The 21,515-nt window shown below is 33.1% G+C and overlaps 2 protein-coding genes across 3 annotated transcripts in view; one reads left to right on the plus strand and one right to left on the minus strand.

Annotated features, from left to right (window-relative positions):
- Positions 1 to 3,588: 3,588 nt before the first annotated feature.
- Positions 3,589 to 13,663, minus strand: LOC120636278 (sulfhydryl oxidase 2-like). 2 transcript variants are annotated; one of them, XM_039907689.1, is made up of 3 exons: positions 11,565 to 13,663; positions 7,938 to 7,986; positions 3,589 to 4,613 (listed from the first exon to the last, which is right to left on the minus strand). In XM_039907689.1, the coding sequence occupies exons 1-2, from the start codon at positions 13,247 to 13,249 to the stop codon at positions 7,950 to 7,952; spliced, it is 1,722 nt and encodes a 573-aa protein (XP_039763623.1). In that variant the 5' UTR covers positions 13,250 to 13,663; the 3' UTR covers positions 3,589 to 4,613; positions 7,938 to 7,949. The 2 variants fall into 2 exon arrangements, with proteins under 2 accessions (XP_039763623.1, XP_039763624.1); XM_039907690.1 differs by lacking the exon at positions 7,938 to 7,986 and having other exon boundaries at positions 11,565 to 13,662.
- Positions 13,664 to 17,653: 3,990 nt separating this feature from the next.
- The window catches only part of LOC120636616 (solute carrier family 15 member 2-like), a 78,274-nt gene continuing 74,412 nt past the window's right edge, over positions 17,654 to 21,515 (plus strand). Inside the window, exons 1-4 of the mRNA XM_039908176.1 lie at positions 17,654 to 17,740; positions 19,361 to 19,486; positions 19,578 to 19,730; positions 20,909 to 21,081. Coding sequence (XP_039764110.1) covers positions 19,370 to 19,486; positions 19,578 to 19,730; positions 20,909 to 21,081 — 443 coding nt within the window. The 5' untranslated portion in view covers positions 17,654 to 17,740; positions 19,361 to 19,369. The remainder of the gene's footprint in view (positions 17,741 to 19,360; positions 19,487 to 19,577; positions 19,731 to 20,908; positions 21,082 to 21,515) is intronic.

Here is a 21,515-nt window from a genome sequence, read left to right on the forward strand (position 1 = left end):
CACTTAATCTATGCCAACAAGTATCTGTAAACCTGCTTCTTCGATGAATAATACACTTATTCATAACGCTCGCTTCCGACTGTGTCCGCGTACTTTTGAATACGTCCAATTCTCCCATATAAACAAAAAGTCTAGATAAACTCTTTATTTGCGGAAAACAACGCACAAAAGGAACCCTACCTTCTAATTTTGAAAAACATGGGATCCTCGTACAATCCCCATTTCAACCACTTATAATCAATCCCCCGTTACACAGTACAATAATTAAATCGTAGCAAGAATGATTATACTGATCCCCCTCTCGAATCATCTTCACGAGAAGTAGCAGAAAATGTAGTTCATTTGTTCACCTAAAACAAATCATAATAGTTAAGACATAATGGGAAAAAAAACTATGATAGTAAGCCCATAGAGCATTGATACATATTGCTACGCTGTATTTACAATAATTAATAATTAGAGCTAACAAAAGCACTTGTATTCATTATAAGAAATTACTTACAAATTATATTGACTTATGATTAGGCAATAAAACTTAGAAGAAAGAACGCTTATTTTGTACGCTTGACGAATGAGTAAACTTTTTTTTATTTTGTACGCCGTAATGCAACATGAGAATAGCCAGATATGTGTGGTAGGTTTGAGGTTATAGGTTACTAAAGTTTTCTTGTTCATTAATTCCCTATCAGAAAGTGTAACTCTTGTTACCTCGATTTTTACTATGCGCTCGCTGGTTGTATGTGTGAATCTATTCAGTATCTCAGTGGACAAAATAACGTTGGAAATGGAAAATTCTCACGAACTACCATTGAGTTACAGATTAAAACTACCGGATACCGGTACCGGTGCTTAGACAACGATATCTACCTGGCTATTCTCATACACATGTTAGTGAACAGTAGTTGTATATTGACGATTTTTGTTTAAACTAAAGTAGATACTAATATTTTAAACCATACCGTTTGCCAAAAGTTTTGTATGAATGCACTCTGATAAGTAATGCGCACTGAAGTGATGTGTTACAATTTTATTATTAATTTTATTTTTGTGTGCATAATCTTTTTATTAATGTATGTAAACTAATGTGGTTTTTATTAATAATTATTCAATAAAATTACTAACTCATGGGCTGTTTTATTTATATATTTTGCCATTTCTCACTAATATAGTTGCCAGTCATTCAGTCGCAAACAACGGCCGAAATAAACATATCGTTGATCTTAGAATATGACTGAACGAATTTGAATTTATAAAATTATAGCTACTAATTTGAATAATAAGTATCCTATTTTTTAATCCGGAATATCAGCTAAAAAAACTCGTGCACTTAATGTTCCTCAACATTGTTGCATATTCTAAAATTAAGCCATTTCAGTAAGTTTTACAATAAGCTAAACCTATACTAATGGTACACAAATATGGTACGTGGGACAGAGCAGTATACTATTGTAATCTTTGGGCAGAGCTGAGAGCAAACATTGGATTACGATCTGTCCAGCGAACGTCTCCTAAGCTATAGCAGATAGCAGACGCTCAAGCACTGATAAATAACTAGAAGCCAATAAATATAAAAACCTGTTGAAGGTACCGCGAAGGATACTTAGGTAGCGGGCGAAACACTTCGATAGCGCGATCTAGGTAGTACAAATGACGCCATCCAGTATTGGAGTAAAACAACTTCAATATTTTTACTAAGTATATAATAATAGTTAAAAGGGCATTAGAAAACTGGGCCGACCAAAGGTACGATGGGCAGATGAAATTGAATGTGGATGGATTTATCTTCACAACTCAATTTGTCAAAAAAAAAAAATTATCTAACTAACAAATTTGCAAAAGCTTATATTCTTATCTATTTTTATTATGTTTATATTTTCAATCAAAGAATAATAAAAAGGCTTTTTTATTACAGTAATATAGTAATTTTAAGCATATTTTAACTTAAGTAAATTACGAGAACTAAGTAATAGGACAATACTTCATGATTAAAAATATTATTCCTGTCCTGACTGGATAAATAACACGTCCCAGGTTTGACACTTGGATCTGTATAGCTAAAAGGCACTGAGGTTTTTCTATGATGTTGACAAGGCCGGATTTTACGAAATTCAATCCTCAGGGGGGTAAAATTGGGGATGACAGTTTTTGCTTTAAAGCATAGCTCAGTTAATAAAGGAATTTATCCAAATCTACCCTCGGGGAGTAGTTGGATTCATAATAAATGTGTTGTTTCTTTTATACAATTTGGCCAATAATATCGGTTTTTACATGAATACTTATTTATGAAGTATTTTTCAGTAACCTCCATATGGAAGTTTCTTATGAACGCCGACGTACGAAGTAGCAGGCATCTATCTATACATAAAACGAAACCTACTAAACCGATTTTGAGGTTTACTGTTTGCCCGGAGCCTGCTAGGGTAAGCGTGGGCGATTTCAGGTTTTTTTTTTTTTAATTTTACGGAAAATCTCTATGGGACCTAGTTAAGCACAATAAATTGCTTAACTTATCGTTTTAAGAAGGTAGGGCTTCCTATAATGTGCGCCTTCAATGCTACTAGCAGAATAACTATAGTTTCAGGTTGAGCCAAGTGCATAGTTTATAAGTAGGATTAGTAAATAGGCATACTTATTAGAACTGTTCAACATTAATAATAGGTATAGTAAAATCGTAGACTAGCCGTGATACAAATATTGTCCGCACACACTTGAGCCGATTGAAGAAATAATAGTTTCTTTCCTTCCTTTATTTATCTAAATATAACCGGAACTACCCAAAACAGATAATATTCTGGAGCAGTTGTTTTAAGTGCGAGGTCCTGTCCTGCGACTCCGGGCGTGCAAATTATAATTCTATATAAATTCTTAATATTCTCTGGTCTGATCTGGTGAGAGGCTTCAGCCGTCGGTAGTTACACTACCGACAAAAACGTGCCAACAAGCGATTTAGCGTTCCGGTACGATGTCCGAAGATTACGGGTAGGGTTAAATATAACTGTCATACAGGTCACAATATTTTCATTAAGTTCTTTGTGAAAAAGAAAGCACTATTTTCGGACCTGTGAATTTATTTTACAAATTTATGAACAAACAAATTTCCAACAATGTGTTAAAAGACAAAATGCATTTCGTGTCATACAGAACAAAGTTCTTGTATGTACCAACAATGGTGCTAATTCTACCTGGACCTTGTTAATTTTATGTAGGTAGGATATAGATAAGAGATTTTTGTACAATATCAAGGTATGCTTGCCAAGCACAAATTTCTATTAAGGTAGATGTTTTGTAGCGGAAAAAAATACATTTTGTAGTAGTCATAATGGTTTATTGGAAAATAAAATTAGACTTAAGACATAAAAAATAACGATAGTCAATACATCGATATAAATCAAATAATAAGTTTAAGTTATCAATAACAGTAGTATGCATACGTAACAAATAATAAATGTTTATACAAAAGTCAACAAACTATAAAGAATTTCAAAGCCATTCATTTTTGAAAAATACACAGGGCAAGGTACATAAAAAGATTTAAAAAATATGGCCATCTGGCTCAACGACAAATTATTACTGTACATATTTTTGAGCATTTTGAATTTATAATTGATAAATGAATCCCTACTATAAAATAGGTACATCACCATCTAGTCCAAGGAGCTTGTACTATATGTGTTGTTTCAGCAGAGGTCATAGGCAAGTTAAAAAATGTGGGAAACAATAACTTGATATAATAATCAGTAAGATAGGCTCGGTACTTTTTTTAAAAATTAGATAATTAGAAAGACCATCTTTTGCAAAATAAGACATTATTATTTAAAGGAAATCAATTTATAAAAACAGGAGCTATAATTAATACAAAGCTTGTAAAGAAATAACGTGGACGTCGAAATGATATATGTACATATTATAAGAACTGAATTTATTGTTGTGACTACACAAATCTGGTAACTGAACTCAGTCGACATTAAAAGTATCATGCTTAACACTGTTCTCTATGACAAGGGATACAGGTATTTTAGGCCCGTCAAATAAATTTAGTTCAGAGATTTGTGTTCCCCCAAATTTTCACCAATATTTCAATGTAAGTTAAACTTCTAATATTTTTTGTATAAATTCTTTGTATAAAAAATAAATTGTAAAATTTGTATTTTTTTTATATTTATTATGAGACATAATTTAATATGTTTTGTGCTAACAGCTAACTTGCCCAGAATGGGTTGTATAAATATTTTGATGGAAAGACTTTTAACGCGCGTTTTACTTTTTTTTTTAAAGTCCAATCACTGATAAAATATGATAATAGAGGCTATCGAGTGTTATACAAGCTATGGAAAAAAAGATATACTTATTTATATTTCTATTAACTTTTTTGCTGTGGCGTTTTAAATGTACGTTGAGTTATAAAAAAATTTAAAAAGTGCAGGTTATGATTTAAGAATATATTTACTACGGAGTTAAATAATTGACTCGCTTAATCCCACTTTTTTGTTGCTTATGGAGGAATTACATGATTGTCCTTAAAAATAATTATACTAAAACTATCCATATGATTGAATGAATACAATATGGCGTCTTGGAACTGGGCTCTTGTTGATAATACTTATTTCATGTACCTGAAAATTAAAAGACTTTATTAGATAAGTGTTATATATAAGTGTGTTGCGTCTTTGGCTTCTTTTGTTAACAGGCCTTCCCATTACCGACACAAAGCCGGATTCTCATTAATATTGTGTGCGACACTAATATCAATTCTCTATTATTGGGATAAGAGTAATATTGGTACTTATTTAGTTATCCGCATCATACATTTGATATGGAGTTATGCACAGTACTTGTACGCTTGCAAACAAAATATATAGTACCCGATCTGGTAATGAATTACAGCACAACCCAATACTCTTATGTGAATCCAGCTTTTTATCCAGCTAAAAGTAGGTGTAGAAGAAAGGTACTTTTAATAAATCTCTAGCTCTTCTGTCTTTTTTACTATTACTACATAATATTATGTTTATACATGTCATCCGGAAGGTCTGTTACCATTTTTCTATTTGAGCAAACATAAACTCTTGGCAATTCGATATTAGATTATTTTTTACGGTACATTGTTATTAAAATTGATTTAACCATTACTATCAAGATATTGTGTAACATTGCAAACCACTTATGAAGAACAACACATTTATGAAGTTAGGTATCATTTTTTGTTTGGCGATTTAAAAATTATTGTGCAGCCTGTAGATTTAATAACTTCATCATATTCAAGTTGTTAAAATAACATAAGTACTTTTGCTAGGTAAGAGGAGGAAGTTTGTGGAATTTTGTGTTTCTTTCTACAATGACGGTCGATATTTTTTTGATATAGGTTTTCTTTTACAGTTTTACCGCAAGGCGTGAACTTAATTTTAACGACAGTTTGGATAACTTAAGGTCGCCGCTAAATCGATATTATAAGGACGAGGACTAACATTTTGTCAAAATTATTTATGTACCGTTATAAGTATCTACACTATTAGCTTGTGAGTTCATAAAATCGTGAGGGGTACAAGAGCGCGAAGCATTTACCTGCATGAGCTCGGTCTCGTAGGTTCCGATCCACGTATTGGATATGATACAGAATTGATCACGACTAGGAAACACTGGCGCTATTAACTATGACATTTCGAAAGCACCGGAAACGATACAACGAAGATTTGGTCACTAAAGTGTCCGGAGAAGAATAGAAGCTCAGCTCGTATTTGCTCGAGAAGGGCCTGAACCTGAGAAGACTTATCTTCAGGACTCTGCCCCAAAACGGACCAAGCCCCAGCTCATGTCTTGAGTGGACTGTTTAACCAACAAGTTCCAATATGTGCAATCTGGAGCGGATAATCTAGCACTATTCATACGCCCATGTTCCCTAGTTTAACATGCACATATACTCATTATTAAAGTAGACGACTATATAAAGTAACAGCGGCAACTTTTTTCATACTTTGTGTGAACTTCAGGGCCTTGAATTCTAACCTTGAATAACCAAGAATGCATCCTAATAATTTGTTATAGATTTGTTCCAGACAAGTCTATATCTCACCAATCCTGGACAAACGCGATTGATAGTAATGGACAGTCTCTAGCAGTAAGCTTGAACATCGCGAACGCCCTTAACCTGGTAACCAACCTTCTCCGAGTAACCGTTCTCCAAGAAACTGTAATTGGATAAGCAAATCAATAGCAAATTTGTCCTGAATTGAGTGTTCCCTGCACCTAGTATCCTAAAGGAGCGCACAAAATATTGCGCTCTACGGACCCATCAAAGTCAACTTCGCATTTACTGCTGAAACAAGACCCCTTAGCATTTAGCTCGTGATTTAGTTTACTGCTTTAAAAAAATCACGAGCTAAATGCTACTTTGCGCTCAAGAACCAACTCCACTACTGTAGAGCCTACTACTACTGTGCCGACTTCTGTCAACTTTAGGCTTGGGCACCTCAATATCAAATCCTTCTAATTTACCGGATACAAAAGCGGGCAGTTTAACTTGTTAATGGCATAAAAAAAACACGCTACTATCATGGCATTTTTATGTTATTACCACCACGCACTTTTAGGAATTGTATACAAGATACTGGCATGATATTTCAGTATTTACATATTATCATCTCCACACCGACTCCCAGTAAGTGGCTTGCTAGTCATGTCTCGCATGTCATCTTTAGGTATATGTTTATTTATTACGGCCACAAGCCAGGTACACATACAAAAAAGTTCCCGGTTATATCGAGTAATGTTTTAAAACATACAGAAAAGTTATGAAATAAGACTTTTTTAGAGCATTCCCATATCGAAAACAACTGCATTTTTAAGTGAGAAGTTTATTTAATTTAGGTTGTTTGAACGAATTAGGAAAACCGGTTAATATTTTTATGCATTCGCGGTTATTAATTAAATTGCATCTTAGTGGTTTTCGTATTTTTAACCGATTTACAAAAATGGAGGAGGTTCTCAATACAGTTGTATTTCTTTGTTTTCTTTTTTTTTTTAATTTGTTATTGATTGATTTCAATTTTTTTTTTGTTTGAGACGGTATACTTCCCTTGTTGTCCCATTTTCATTAGGTCAAGATCTGTTGAAAGGATCCTGCCGAAATTGAGAGAACTCTTCAAACGTATATCGATTTGAGCATTTTATAAACTGTTTGTATAAAATATAAAACTGATGGTGAAGACAACGGAACCATCGGAACTTCGAATATTATTATTTTACACTGGTTGCGTTTCGATTATTGTATAAACAATTTATGCTCGTCACAATAAAGGAGCTGATGGTGAAGTGCCGGTAGAACTCCTCAAGCATTAAAACCCCGGCATCGGGAAGCAATATTTTGTAGCAGTTTATGCAACAGTTGACATTCGGCTATTATCACTGAGATATGATTGCAAACCTACCCATAATAAGCGTAAAAAAAACTTTTTGTATAAAACTAAAAAGCAAGAAATAAATATTTTCTACAACATTTTTAAATTGGTGCCATATAAAATGTAAAAAATTACTACCGTACCGTTATTTTTTATTTTACACTTATTCTAGCAGGTTTTTTTCATTTTATACTATCTTCCTATCCTTGTCAAAAACCTTGTACACGCCACAGCTTTATCATGTACTCCAAATTTATTAAAATTAATAAAAAGAACATTAAGGACGTTAACAAAAGCGTACGTCTAAAGCACATACCGTTAAATTACGATACAGAAACTTAGCATACAAAGCAGAAAATAATTTCAAGCATACATAATTTAATAATATTAAGTTTATTAATAAAAGCGTTGGTTATTATCAATTAAACGAGAGTTCGTGGTGTAAAAAATAATAATAAAACAAAAAAAAAACAGTTAGGTAAGTAACAATATTGCAACTTGCCCTCCACCGAATAAGCTTACAAAAGACTTATTGTAACTGACCTTAACCTAGATCTAAAGTTGACTATCTCTCCAGAGGCGGTGAATCAGACTGCTTAAATGTAAGACAAATGCATTAGTTTAATCATATAAAATTACATGTCAGTTTCGTGAATGAAAAAATATCATATAGAAACACAGCTACTTTTCCGATGGATGTTTCTCAGTCTTAAAATGCATTTTAGGGTTCCGTTAGCTGCATAGTACAAACTAACCCTTGTGATGCAACTTTATTCATCTTATTTTAATATAATTTTAAAATTATCGATTTGGTAATAATAATTGTAGATAATGCTTTGCATAGGAAAAATAAAAGCACCTTTGTTTTCATTATAAAAGTAGCAAAACGGGAGAATTGAAATTTTAAGATTGGGATACTAATATTAAAAATAAGATGGGGCTGTCCCAAACAAAGTCAATTTAAATTATAGGTTTGCATAAAATTTAAGTATACCTTCGGGGATGTTTGCCATACGAAAATTCAGAAATAAGTAGTTTTGAAATTGAACATTATAATATGGTTTTTTCGATCTTTGTGCCCCGAAACGGAGGCTGAAGATAAGCCACTAGGATTACAAGCGCTCAAAAAACTTTAAAACTTAGTTCTTAAGCTTAATCTAGTATTAAAGTACTATTTATTTGAACAAGTTTACGTGATCCTTAGACATCAAAAAATATTTTACGAGCTATCACAGTTTTTTACAGAGCCTGAAATGGGTAATTTTTTTCATAGTGGGTATACTAGATTAATTGGAGTTCTATATTATAAAATACAGGTTTACTATTTATTTATAACCCATAGATTTTTAATCATCATAAAGCTGTCATACAGCTTATTTGCAAATGTGACAGTCTGACAAGTAGTGTGTATATCACAGTAAAATGAACACCATGTCTCTACATAGCAAGAACTCTTTACCAACCTAATTTATATAAGTGGTTAGGAGTCGAACCTGCGGAATAATTAAATGTTTAAATAGTTATTGGGTCAAGAGCCAATAACTATTTATAAGTTTCGTTCCAACTTACAGAACCCTCAGTGCGCGCGAGTCTGACTAGCACTAGCCGATTTTATTTCAAATCTCTTCTGGAATGGTTCCTCTACAGTATAGAAGAATTTCTAAAGTTTATTGATTGCCTAACATAATATTTGCATTTTGTATCATTAATGAGTTTAAATCTACTACCTGAAACCAGATCATGATCCCTACTATGTAAAAATGTTTTAGCAAATATAAAACTTTGCTGCCATAAAATACAAGTATAGTGTGTATGAACACTATATATTTTATGATAGCTAATTATTTATTGATGTGATAATTCCGTTCTCACATTTTATAATATTATTTACTATCGACTTAGACAGAATTCAGGGTATAAGAATGGGGAAGACTATTGATTATTATATTAGGTAAGTAAAACCAAAACACGAACAGAAAATTAAACGTCAAAACAGTAATAAAATACTTCGGTAATAAGCGCAGGGTTAAGTAAAAATCTTATTTGACATTCGTTCGAAAACCCTGTTTTTGTTTTCAAATAAGCAAACCAACGCGCGCCTGCGTTTTCCCCAATGGGACTCCCCATATGAGAGCAATAAAAAAGCTTCGTGCTCCATCTACGACGTTTGCGGTGGGTCATAGATCTATACGCCACAACGGACTTTAGTATCCATATATTATCTTCTCTGACCTAATGATCTCATTATTGAATTGATTATTGAATTGATGAAAGTTGTTTTTGTTGGAAATACCATATTAGATACAACCCAAAGAGATATTATGAAAAAAAGAATTAGATAAGTAGAATAGATTACAACAATACTCCTCCGCTGAATTTTTCTAAGTGCTCTGATCATTTGAAGCGGTTTTAAGCAATGGATAACAATCTGAATGATTCATCCTGCGATTTAAACTTCTAATTTATATTTCTAACGGTTTGTATAGTAGAATATGACAAAACGTGAAGAGTTATTCTGTCCAAAATGTTTTTTTAAAAGCACACAACTCTATATGATCATAAAGAGTATACGTATATATGGTATACTACGATTCACCCTCAATAACAAAAAAACTATCACAAAATTCTTTTTTTTTTGATTCAAAGATTTAGACAGAAGACTTGGCAGGGTAGGCTATGTACCTAAAATAGGGAATAGGGGAGTAGGTAACTGTAACATCATATAAATGCGCAGTCTTATACCTATACTTAATTATATCCCTGTAATACAGTCATGTATCTAAAAGTAATGATAGTGTGTGTGAGAATGTACCTAATTATGAAAAAGGCAAAAAAACTGGTTCAACTTATGTGATGCATTGTTCCTAATATACACTCTTTTTCAAGTAGGCCCTCTGTAGCACGAATATTAAAGTTACTAATATTGCAAAACCATATACCTAGTTCCTTCCGGCTTTTTCATAACAATACCTTAACGATATTAATTGTCATCTATACCTACTAATATTATAAAGACGAAAGATGTGTTTCGTATATGTAGGGTTACCGAAATCAAAAAAGATATATAGCTATATCCGGCTGATACTAGGTATCCAGAAATACGCGCATTCAAAAAATAAACAAAAATACTCATCAGATTTATTATTATATGTGTATAGATATCAAGTACTCTAACGTTGTTTAATAACAGAGTAAAGTAAATTTTCCTAAATGAACTATGTTTAACTTAAATTGTTTAGAAATAGGTTCTTAAATAATAGGTAATATATTTTTAAGAGCTTTTAATTTACTCACTAGATAGGGACTGAAAGAAAATCTTATAGTTGTGATTTCAGACTGTAGATGTTGCTGTAAGCATTGTCAGAAAGTATGTCACTGCTTCAGGTTTTGACTTGAAGGTACGAGAAAACTAAGCAAGGTTCTGTTTTACTGTCAAAGTGTTAATTTAGTTGAAAAGTCACTTGCAGAAATACTTAATTTCGGATAAAATAAGTGAACTACTAAAACAATGTTTAGAAAACAATAAAACAAAAATTGCAAGGCAACACCAAATAGCACAACATTAAAAGATGTGGAACCAGTTATTAATTTTATATTAAATTTGTTAATTGTTTAAAGTCTGCCCTAATAACATAACACTATAATTGCTAAATTTCTTGTTTAAAAGTTATCACTGCCACTTAAATTTTTCTGTTTCAGTAATAGAACTAGGTTATGTAAGGATGCCAACAAGGATGCCTAAAGTTTTTGAGCATATTAAAATCTTGTCATGTTTACCTTAGCATAAAAATATATACAGGACAGATTAAATGTCTTGAGGCTGATACTGTGTCACTGAGCATATTATATTAATAGTTACTATAGACAGAAATATTGCCTGGTTGATACATTACAAACATAAACAGCTAAAATTTTTAAAATAGTGAGGAGTAAGATCAATTTTACTTATAAAATAACTGGATCCACATTACAGATATCTAACATCAAATAGCAATTTAAATGAACCCCTGTTATGCACAGATTATTATAGTGAATCTAGTGAAATTGTTTAGTCATTTAACTGTTTGTTATACTTTACCCCATGCTTGTTTGTATCTGTGTTTTCTAAGTAAGTGTCTAGAAACAAAACATTTTATAACTAAGACAAGCATAGTAAAAAAAAATATGTACAGGAAGCTTAACATCCCAATGTGCAGGTTGGAGAGTGGGCTAGGTGACCCCGCTGCTGACTCTGTCGTGAAATCTTTAATATTGTTGGCACCATAGATTCTCTGCAAATAGTCATACACCACAGGCAAGTTCCAAGCTCCCCTATCTTGTCTACATTCAGGACACTCTGTTACACTTGGGAACTGTATTTTGGGATGTTTTGGATCTTCAGTTACGTCACCCGTAAGTCTCAAGTTAACTTCATTGTGCGAAATCCACAGCCAGAGTACTGCTTTATTATTATCTTTTACATCTAATATTCTATTTCTGAGAGACATGGCTTGAAAATGTTCTGCACATTCAGTACAACCAAAGAAATGTTTAACATAGCCATGTATAGCTCTCAGAACTCTTGGGCCTTCAGTGCCTGGTTTTTGGGCAGCATTAACTGTAAGTGTGTGGAACAGAGTCCAAAGACCACAAGTATATCCACGATAACCTGCTTTACTACCTTTACACCTCACGTAATCAAGATCTGGAGCAAACACAGGGGCATGTGTTGCTTCTAGTCTTATCACTAAATCATATACTTCACTTCCGCTCCATTGGTTCTTGCTACTAAGATTGCCACGTAAGTCTTCAATATATTTCTTAAGGTTTTTTCTGAATGGAAAAGCCAAGATTATGACATTTAAATATTCTATGAGCGCTTGCAGGGGCTCATTATTTAAAGTCTTGTGCCTCGTAATCTCTGTGTGTAAACTAGTTTTTAGTGTCTTTTCTAAATCACTATAATAAACCATGTTAGGATCTAGCATTTTAAATTCGTTGTTTTGATATGATTTTCTGCTTTCTTCGTGGACAATTTCTCTTAATGGGAATGAATAGTTTTTTAATTTTAAAAATGTATTTATTGCTTTCAGTAAGTCTTGCTTTAATAAAGTTTTTGGACTGAGTACATTGTTTTCCATATTTGCTCCCACTGCAACTAGACCAGGAAATTTTCTGACTCCAACAGTATCAGCCAATTCACTGACATCATATACCCTCTTAACTATGACATGCTCATAATCATTCATATCAAGAGCTATCTCTGAACCAATTGTTGAGTTATCATTCTCAAATATTAGGAAAGTGTAAATGACATCCTTCGGATTTTTGCTTAGAGCATCTGTTAATTTTGTATATGATGCAATATTAAGTGCTGGTGCAAAATCTAAACGGCCCATTGTTTGTTCATTTTGCATTTTGTTTATTAACTGTATTTTTAACTGCTCAGCACTGTCAGTAGGCCGAAATTTGTCACCCACATTAGCATTGCTTTTTACATAATTTTCATGTAAATATCTTAGGGATGGATAAGCCATAACTTCGTATTGCCGGCATATCACATTATTTTCCTCAATAGAGCAATCAAGTGCTGCCAGCTTTACTATGCTTTTCCAAGGATCCAATTCAGCTGCTAAGCTTTTAAATTTTGGTGCAAATGCTCTACAGTGACCGCAATAACTGTTATAAAATTGAAGTATAAAAGCATTTCTTTGCCCATAAATTTTTTTGTCGAAATTTTTATTAGTTAATATAGTGACATGATCCGACTTACTGTATAGTCCTTGTTCGTCAATATCATCATTGTCGGGAATAACTGCCGCTATAACAAAGAGACCGGAAAAATTTGTAATTACGAGTAACTGCCACCAGTACATTTTTAGCTTTACGCTTTAACAACATATACACAACGCTGGTGAATGGCGATAGCCACTTATATTTTTCAACAAAGCACTGCCGCGGGCCACTAACCACTAACGAGTAACAAGAAATTTATTAGCAAATAGCAATTATTCAATTCGGTAGGTCATAATTCGGAAGTCATAATCAAAGTCATTCAGCGCTATCACATTAGAGTTACTATCATAAAGAGCTGTAGCTCACTGTGCTCTCAACTCTGTAATTCTGTACTTTAGTCATAATCGTAGTTTCATTACTTTATAACTTTACTTTAAGTCTAAACTACTCAGTACTTGTCGAGATAAGACCAAAACTCGATTATACAACAACTCTCTAGAGTAAACCAAATTAATACTATCTATCCTTTTCCACAAAGAACATAGTGAAAAGGAAGGCACTAATCTAAGACATGTCGTGTCGTGTGTTTAGAGATTTGTGTACAACAGAATCGGCACCATTATTTTATTAACTTGGTCTGTGTCAGAACTTGTTACCTGAACCAAAGAAGATATCAACACTGTGTTATATATATATATATATAAGAATAGAAACATGATATTGTGCTTAAAACTATAAGGCGTCCGCATTGTGCGATTCTTCTTAATCTGTTTTTCTTGTTATGTAAAATATCTTTCAATTACTTTTCAGTGTTTAATATCATTTTGAAAATATTTAAAGATAATAAAAGCATACATTCATAAACAATATCTCATTTTACTTCATTTATTTTTCTTCTATTTTTTATTTTACTTTACACTAAAAAGTAATAAAAAATGGGTACCTTAGACCATTTAAAAAAGTTTTCCCTATATAATACTCACCTTCGAGGTTCCTGGAATGCGGTGTGGACTGAATCGAAGACTATTCAAGGCAAATCTTTTTCATCAGTTCAACCAGATATATAACGCAAACCATGGTTCTTTATGTTCCGTAATATGAATCGTTGGGTGTCGTCCACAGTAAGCCGCTGCGTATCGGTCACGCCTGCACTCCAGTACATCTCTGTAAATTGAGAATAAGGGACCACTCACTGTGTGAATGTTGTCTTGACGAAGGATCGGTCGCTCATATTTTGTTTTCCTCCCCGAAAACTTTATAAGATTTACGACATCCTATCTCCTAATATTTCCCGTCCATTAAATGTCCAAGGTATTCTTATGCTAGTTTTTAGTCGCTATGTAAAATTTGGATGTAAATATATTCAATCCAACAAAATGAAGCTCTAAATATAATATTACGATTTATAATTAAAAAAAAATCTTTGAGTTATAACACTAACCAAAGACCACACTCTATTACAAACGCCTTATTTGGTAATACTAAGGGCCAATTTCACCTATAAACTCGCAACAATTTTTCAGCCAACCGGGCATAAAACATGAATGTTAACACAATTTACGTTTTATGACATACATTTGACAGATCATCAATAAATTAAGCATCAGGCGAAAGACAAACTCTCACATTACTCCATGGTTTAAAACTACCAAATAGAAATGTCTGTTTTTTATACATTGGTCCTTCATAAGCGTAATACTATTTTATTTAGTCGGATAACATGTTAGACGTAAAACGTTTTTATTCGATAAATGTCAAATTTGGAGGCTTGACTTGAAATTTTGCTTATTTTGTGGATGTTTTTTTTTAAATTATATAAACGTTCGCATTTATTAAAGTATGAAAGTAGGGAACACTATACATGAATAACTGACACGGGTGATGCCGCTAATAGGTATATTTTTATTTGTGTATCAATGTTACACGCAGCAAGGATAACATTTACTATGTTAGTGTAAAAGTAAAGAACCGTACTTGTATATATTGCGAAGCGGCGAAACTAAAAACTACACATATCTATATCTAAAGTTACCGTATGTTAGTGTTCACTATTATAAAAAATATTGTTAAGGGATTTATTTCAAATTTTTACACGACATTACATTTCTATAAAATAATGTTTGTGTATACCTACTTTCATTTTACTCTTTTTTTCGCCCCGAGTTCTATATAGATACTACTATGGATATAATGAGAATTATATATTTCACTAAGCAATAGTATAGCCATATGAATTAACTGTTTTATTGGTCAACTTCTTATCACGATTCCCTGGTTCGATTCCCGGTTCGAACCAAAAAGAAATGTCAAAAGTTGTTAAGTATTGGGTTTTGTACTAAGACATTCTCAAAGCTAAACTTTCTAAAACAATATTTTTTTTAAATAGTGTCCGTTTTGACATATGATTAATCGCTAATCACTTGTTATATATTTAACGGACCTATGCACCAGCAATTAACTTTAGCGGCCCGACAGGAAAGATAATCACTTGTTGGTGCGTGGTGGGACACTCGTTTACACCAACAGTCCGTTGAAGTACTTAATGGGCCACTAAAATAACAAACATCGATTAGTGAAATCGGTCCTAAGATTTATAAAAAGTATAGTGCTATATTTATATAATGTTTATTTTTTGACAATCCCCTTTGTGGATCTTCCAAGTATAGGTGATATTGGCGAATCACAACGTGTTGATTTGGCACACCTTAAAGCCAAAAAAAGCAAAAGAAGAAGAAGATTGCTTACATAATAGAACAAGTTAGAAAAAAATAGAGTATAATTTCAAATGTATTTTAAATTTTGTAAGGTATATTCCATTCATCATAACGTGTCACGTGATCAAATTGGCAAGATTGGAAGATTCAGCGTTGTATGTTTCAGTATAAATTGCAGTCCCAAAAATCAGGGGCAAAATACATAATTATTGTTTGATGTTGTTAAAGCAAACACCGTCCAAGTAGCAGCTAACTGGCATGTCGCCGAAGTGTGTGTTATATTATAATCTAGCTAAATTCCAAACATAAGCCATATCAGTTCGATTGTGGTGAATTAATGTGGACTACGCGCACGCGCAGTGCACATGTATAGCACCATGTCGAGCCCAAGAAAATCCCAGTCTGATCCAAGCGTGGCAGAGGTACCAGTAGCAGAAGTGCAACGCTACGCTGGGTTTGCGGTACTCATTAAGAGATGCCGCTTAGACGCTAACCCATACTGCTACTGGTAAATGCAACAATGTACCTTATTAAATTCCTTTAAAATAAACAGTTCGTCACAAAGTAGTGTTTTTTTACTTTGCCTGCGTATCATTTATGAATTCTTGTGAGTGCTTTTTGCCCCCGGCGACCCGCTTTTGGTACTTCATAATACGGCATGTTTTAGATACACATTATCTTCGATAACTTTCAAACTATCTGTCCTCATTATGTACTTTAAAGGACAAAGTTATTATGAAACCTAATATTATTAGATGGTGCTGTTTTCTAACTTAACCAAGTTAACTTTCAAATGGCAGAATTTATTTCGACTTACTTGACACCTTGACTAATTTATACAATATATTCATCAATAATGGGTAATCCGTCAATTGAATGCATACGCTACATTACTGTCAAGTTTTATTTAAAATTCAGTAGTTCTGGGGTCGAAGAGTAACAAACATTTGTTACTTCCGATACTTCTTCACAAACTTTTAGTATATGTACTAAAGTCCGTTACATGGTTTAAGAAAGCTAGCGGATGAACAGAAAGCGGATTTATTTTGTAAATACAGAAAAGTAACCTAAAAAATAATTAATAACCGCTGTTTAAGATAAATTACTGCCAAAATAACATCCTTTTTTTATAGTTATAAATTATCCACATATAACTTCTAAAACAAGTATTATATGTGGAACACTGAAGTATACAAACTTAAAGCACATTAAATTAAGATACAATTATAATACAAATACAATCTATAAAATCCCAAAAAAAACTGATATATTTTGTCAGCCCAATCCAACGAATCATTTATTATTATCTGTAACTAGCTTTTGCCTCAGTAATCCCGGAGTTTTTTTTTTATTGATTAATAATAAGTACTATATGTAGTACATAGCTTTATGAATTATCAATGATTTTCTCAGCGTAAGCTAAATTATGAATTTTATAGAAAAAAAATAAAGCTACTTTAGGTAACATTATTACAAAATTCTCTACATCTCTAATTTTTTTTTCTGTAAGGTACAAAATCGAAAAATCTTTCTTATAATTTCAGAGCCTACGTGGCTCATTTATTGCTATTGTACCCACAAACAAAAAAACAAAAACATCTTTGATTTTTATAATCATTGATGGTACCTCAAAAAGTAACAATCAAATTGTAAAATGTAAGGAATTTTAACGTTCGAGCGATAAAAACTAGTAGTAGCCACGCAAGTTGGGACCACAGAACAATATTACTCCAAGGAGGTTGGGACCCTGTGTTAATCAAGGATTTTCTTAGCTGCCTACTCTGTCATCTAGCAGTCATTCAGCTGACAGTGAGTGCTGAGGTAAAAAGATTTACCTATCATTTAAGTACTCGTCTGTAAGCTGTGGTGTACTGGTTCTGCGAGTTGTGTGTTTTTATTCGTCTTATCAACGTCTTGGTAGGTATTTTATTTTAATTTGATTAGATTTTATTTACCACGTCGTGTTTCTATTTTTAAAATTTTCTCACAGGTACGTTGTACATAAATATTATGTAGGCACTATAGCAGTGAGAACTGCTGAGAATTAAAGGCGCTTGTTAAAATGGTTCGCCCCGGTCTGAGACCTAACGTTAGAAATAATCGTATTTTTGATAAACTTTTGAAAAAATCATATATTCGTAAACTCACACTAAAACGATGCGATGTTAATTACACCTTGTGAACTATTGCCTACCTTAAAGACAAAATTCAACCCACCCATATCACAGTGCACAAAAGAAAATCTATTCTTTCAATATGTCCTGCTAAAGATTAATTTTTGCACTTCATAAATGTGATAAAATTAAAATATGAAAACTGATATTTCTAGAAAGATCATTTATTAAAATGATAAAAATTATAATTGAAAATATTGTTTCTTATTTGAAATGCTACAATTTTTTTTTTTTAAATTAATTTTACTTAAACAGAAATTTGCTTTTTGATTATTTTCTTGAGTATCCACTCTTTGGGAGTTTTGTGATGTGCAATAATCTGCCCTAATGAAAATAACAGTTCTACAAAATGTGTAATCCTACATTAGCTCTGACTAGGAACAATCTTTGTAATTTAGTAAGGGCTCTAAAGTGGCATTTTGGACAAAGGCAAAACATGTAAGTCTAAAGCTCTGGGATACAAACAGCTTAGGTTTTAGGTTCAATATAACCAAATCACAAATAAGTTAAGCTATTACCATTATAGACTACATTATAATTTACCACAAGGAGGGCTAGCATGGGCGGGAGATAAAAATTTTATCCCCCGATTATATCCTTGACAAGGGATATAATGAACGTGCCCACCTGCTAAATCACTGGAACATGGAATAGGAGAAGTTTACCCCCGTTTATTAATACACATATGTTATATGGATATTAGTTACTCTGAGAGTTGATAAAGCGGTGGAAGAAGATTAATTTATATCCTTTCCCTGGGTATATAGTTGTCTCCTGCCCATCCAAGCCATGCAGGGGAGATTGCAATTTACAGGTGATGGTTAATAGTAGTGAAATAGTAAAAAAAATGCAGACTTTATTGTGCGGTGGTGAAGACATTCTATGCGTATCATCTGTCACTGCCACTGTACCACACTAATATCCTAAAACAGTTTAGGCTAAGCAGGCTATAAACAACTTGTAGCAAAGAAAGAGCTTCAGTTTTTGGCTGCTGCCAGTATCAATGTGGAACTAGTGGCAATCACAATTAATTAGTAGTGGTTGAGCAGCAGTTGCGTGCATAGAGGGTATGCACAGGGTATGCAGATGATATAAAATGAAGGAAATCTTGAGTATGAGTTATAAATACTTAAGGGTAGGCTTTTAATAACTCTTACAACGCTAATCCTTAAGTTTTTTATAACTTGGACTGGAGATTTTCTTCATTTTATATTATCTACATACCCTGTGCATACCCTCTATGCACGCCACTGTTAAGCAGGGATCACATAAGCCCTCAGATGCTTAATTTTAAAGAAGTGGCTTGTTTAAAATTAGGAATCTGAGCCAATTGTTTTATTCCATACTTTACTTTTTCATATAGGTGCCAATCATGTCTAGAAGACATTTAAGGAAGGTATTTGGGAATTCATCCAATAGTACGGATATCGTTGTCTCAGACAGTGAGGAGTATGAGTCTGATACGCCTAGAACTAATTCATATGCAGTTGTAAGTATAGAAAGCCCTTATTGTTGTTAGTATATAAGTATAAACAAAAGTAAATAACTTTATTTGTATCTAATTTCATATAATTGAATAGTTGGACAATAACTCCTCTGAATCAGAATCTGAAAGTGCAGCAGCTGTTATAGAACCTCCCATAGCTAAGTCTGATATTGATGAAGGGAAGAAGAAAGAGAAAAAGAAGAAAAACAAACAAAGACGAAAATCAAACAAATCTCAATCTGGTTTGGTGAGTTTCAAACCCTATTGTTCAATTTTTTCGTTTACATCATGTAATATTCATATGAATAATTTAGATTTTTTATCTTGGTCCCCTATACAGTTTCATCTAATATGACCTCTAAATTGTATACATTACGTTGTTGTACTTGCTTCCTGTCTTTTATCATTTTTGTATGGCGTTCCAGATTTACAAGATCGATCAATTCCTAAGATTGGTATGTAAGATAAATTATGGTAATAACCTTCGAGTCAATACATTGTGTGCTAGCCTGAAATACTCAACTACAGTTTATAATATTCATATAAATTTGATCCAGACGGTTACACAACTTCTTTGTATTTGCAAAGCAAATTTTATTTCTAAGAAAAAATTCACTATTTTATTTTTAAATTTTATTTAAGCTGATCCTGGTTAATCATAAATCACCATCACTTCAACCGATTGTCGCCCACTGCTGGACATAGGGCTATTCTTCTTCTTCTTCTATATAGGTCTATTGTAGGGAGTTCCAAAATCCACGGTCCTGGTCCGCTTATTTCTAGCAGCTCCCAGCGACTCGCTCGATCTCGTCTGTGCACCTCGTTTGGGGCTGACCAATGGTACGTTTACCGGTGCGTTTGCCATTTAGCTTCGCGACTGGCCACTTCAGCTTCGCGACTCGCTGAGCTTTGTCGATCGCGGTTATTCTCACTACTATGATATTAATTGCTAAAACCTGTTAACACTGTTAATTTGGGGAGCCTAGATAACACTTGTGTCCAATTGCGAGACATTGACTTTATTATCCTCAGGCTGTTGATGATGATACTGAAATAACCCGTAAGACTAAGAACGCACCACGATTTTACTTTTTTCTGCACGATTTTAGGCTAAGCATTTGCTTAAAAATTCAATGAGAACCAGGTATTAATTTCCAGACTAGTAATGTACAGGGTGGTACTTAGATCATTACTATGTAGACTTTACACGCCTTTGAGAACCTTATGGAGAACTCTCAGGGATGCAGGTTTCCTCACGATGTTTTCCAAGTGTTTGAATAGGCACACTATAAAAAGTTAGTGTTAAGTGTTATAGACACACTATAAATTAGTGCTAGTGCGCAAGAACTAAGCAATTTATAGCTACATTATTTATTTCATAACTCTAATCTTATTAAAGCAATAAAATTATAAATTTTTCCGCAGGTTGAAGACATTGATGTATTAGTTCGAGAGGTCAACGCAGTACTCGGGGAGCCTTCTTGCGCAGTGATACCTGAGAAGGAACCGAAACAAAATAAATTTGAAACATTATTTTCAATTAACAAAAAACATCTTAACTCGACAAATGAACTGGACAGATTTTTTGGTGCTGAGAAGTGCGTATAATAAATATTATATTATTATAATTCAATAGCTGTCATCATTATCATCATCATTCTCATATCAACCAATTGACGGCCCACTACTGGGCACAGGTCTCCTTTAACAATGAGAAGAGATTAGGCCATAGTCCATCACACAGTCTAGCAACTATATTTTGCTATTAGCACTTCTACTTTAAATGAAGGAATAAATGCTATAATGGGAATCCACAGCCTATGCTGATCTCAAAGGGCGCCTGGCTATGTCAAATTCAAAACAATCAATTGTTTCGTGATTTATAAGTAGTTAAAAGATTTATTATAAATTATGGTTATCACCTTCTTTATTAATCTAAGGCAAATAAAGCGAAAATAAAGGCGTTTGATAAAGGCGAAAATAAAGGATAACCGGCTATACTAGCCGGTTATCCCTAAAGCGTCCTAGAAAG

Source organism: Pararge aegeria, chromosome Z (genome assembly GCF_905163445.1).
Source record: "Pararge aegeria chromosome Z, ilParAegt1.1, whole genome shotgun sequence".
Classification (NCBI taxonomy): Eukaryota; Metazoa; Arthropoda; class Insecta; order Lepidoptera; family Nymphalidae; genus Pararge; species Pararge aegeria.

Excerpts from the sequence above, each read along its gene's own strand:
- LOC120636278 (XM_039907689.1), bottom strand. The coding sequence starts at position 13,249 with ATGTACTGGTGGCAGTTACTCGTAATTACAAATTTTTCCGGTCTCTTT. Across the intron at positions 7,987-11,564 it reads ATTGGGATGTTAAGCTTCCT|TCTGATTCACCGCCTCTGGA; the intron begins GTACATATTTTT and ends ACATTTAAGCAG.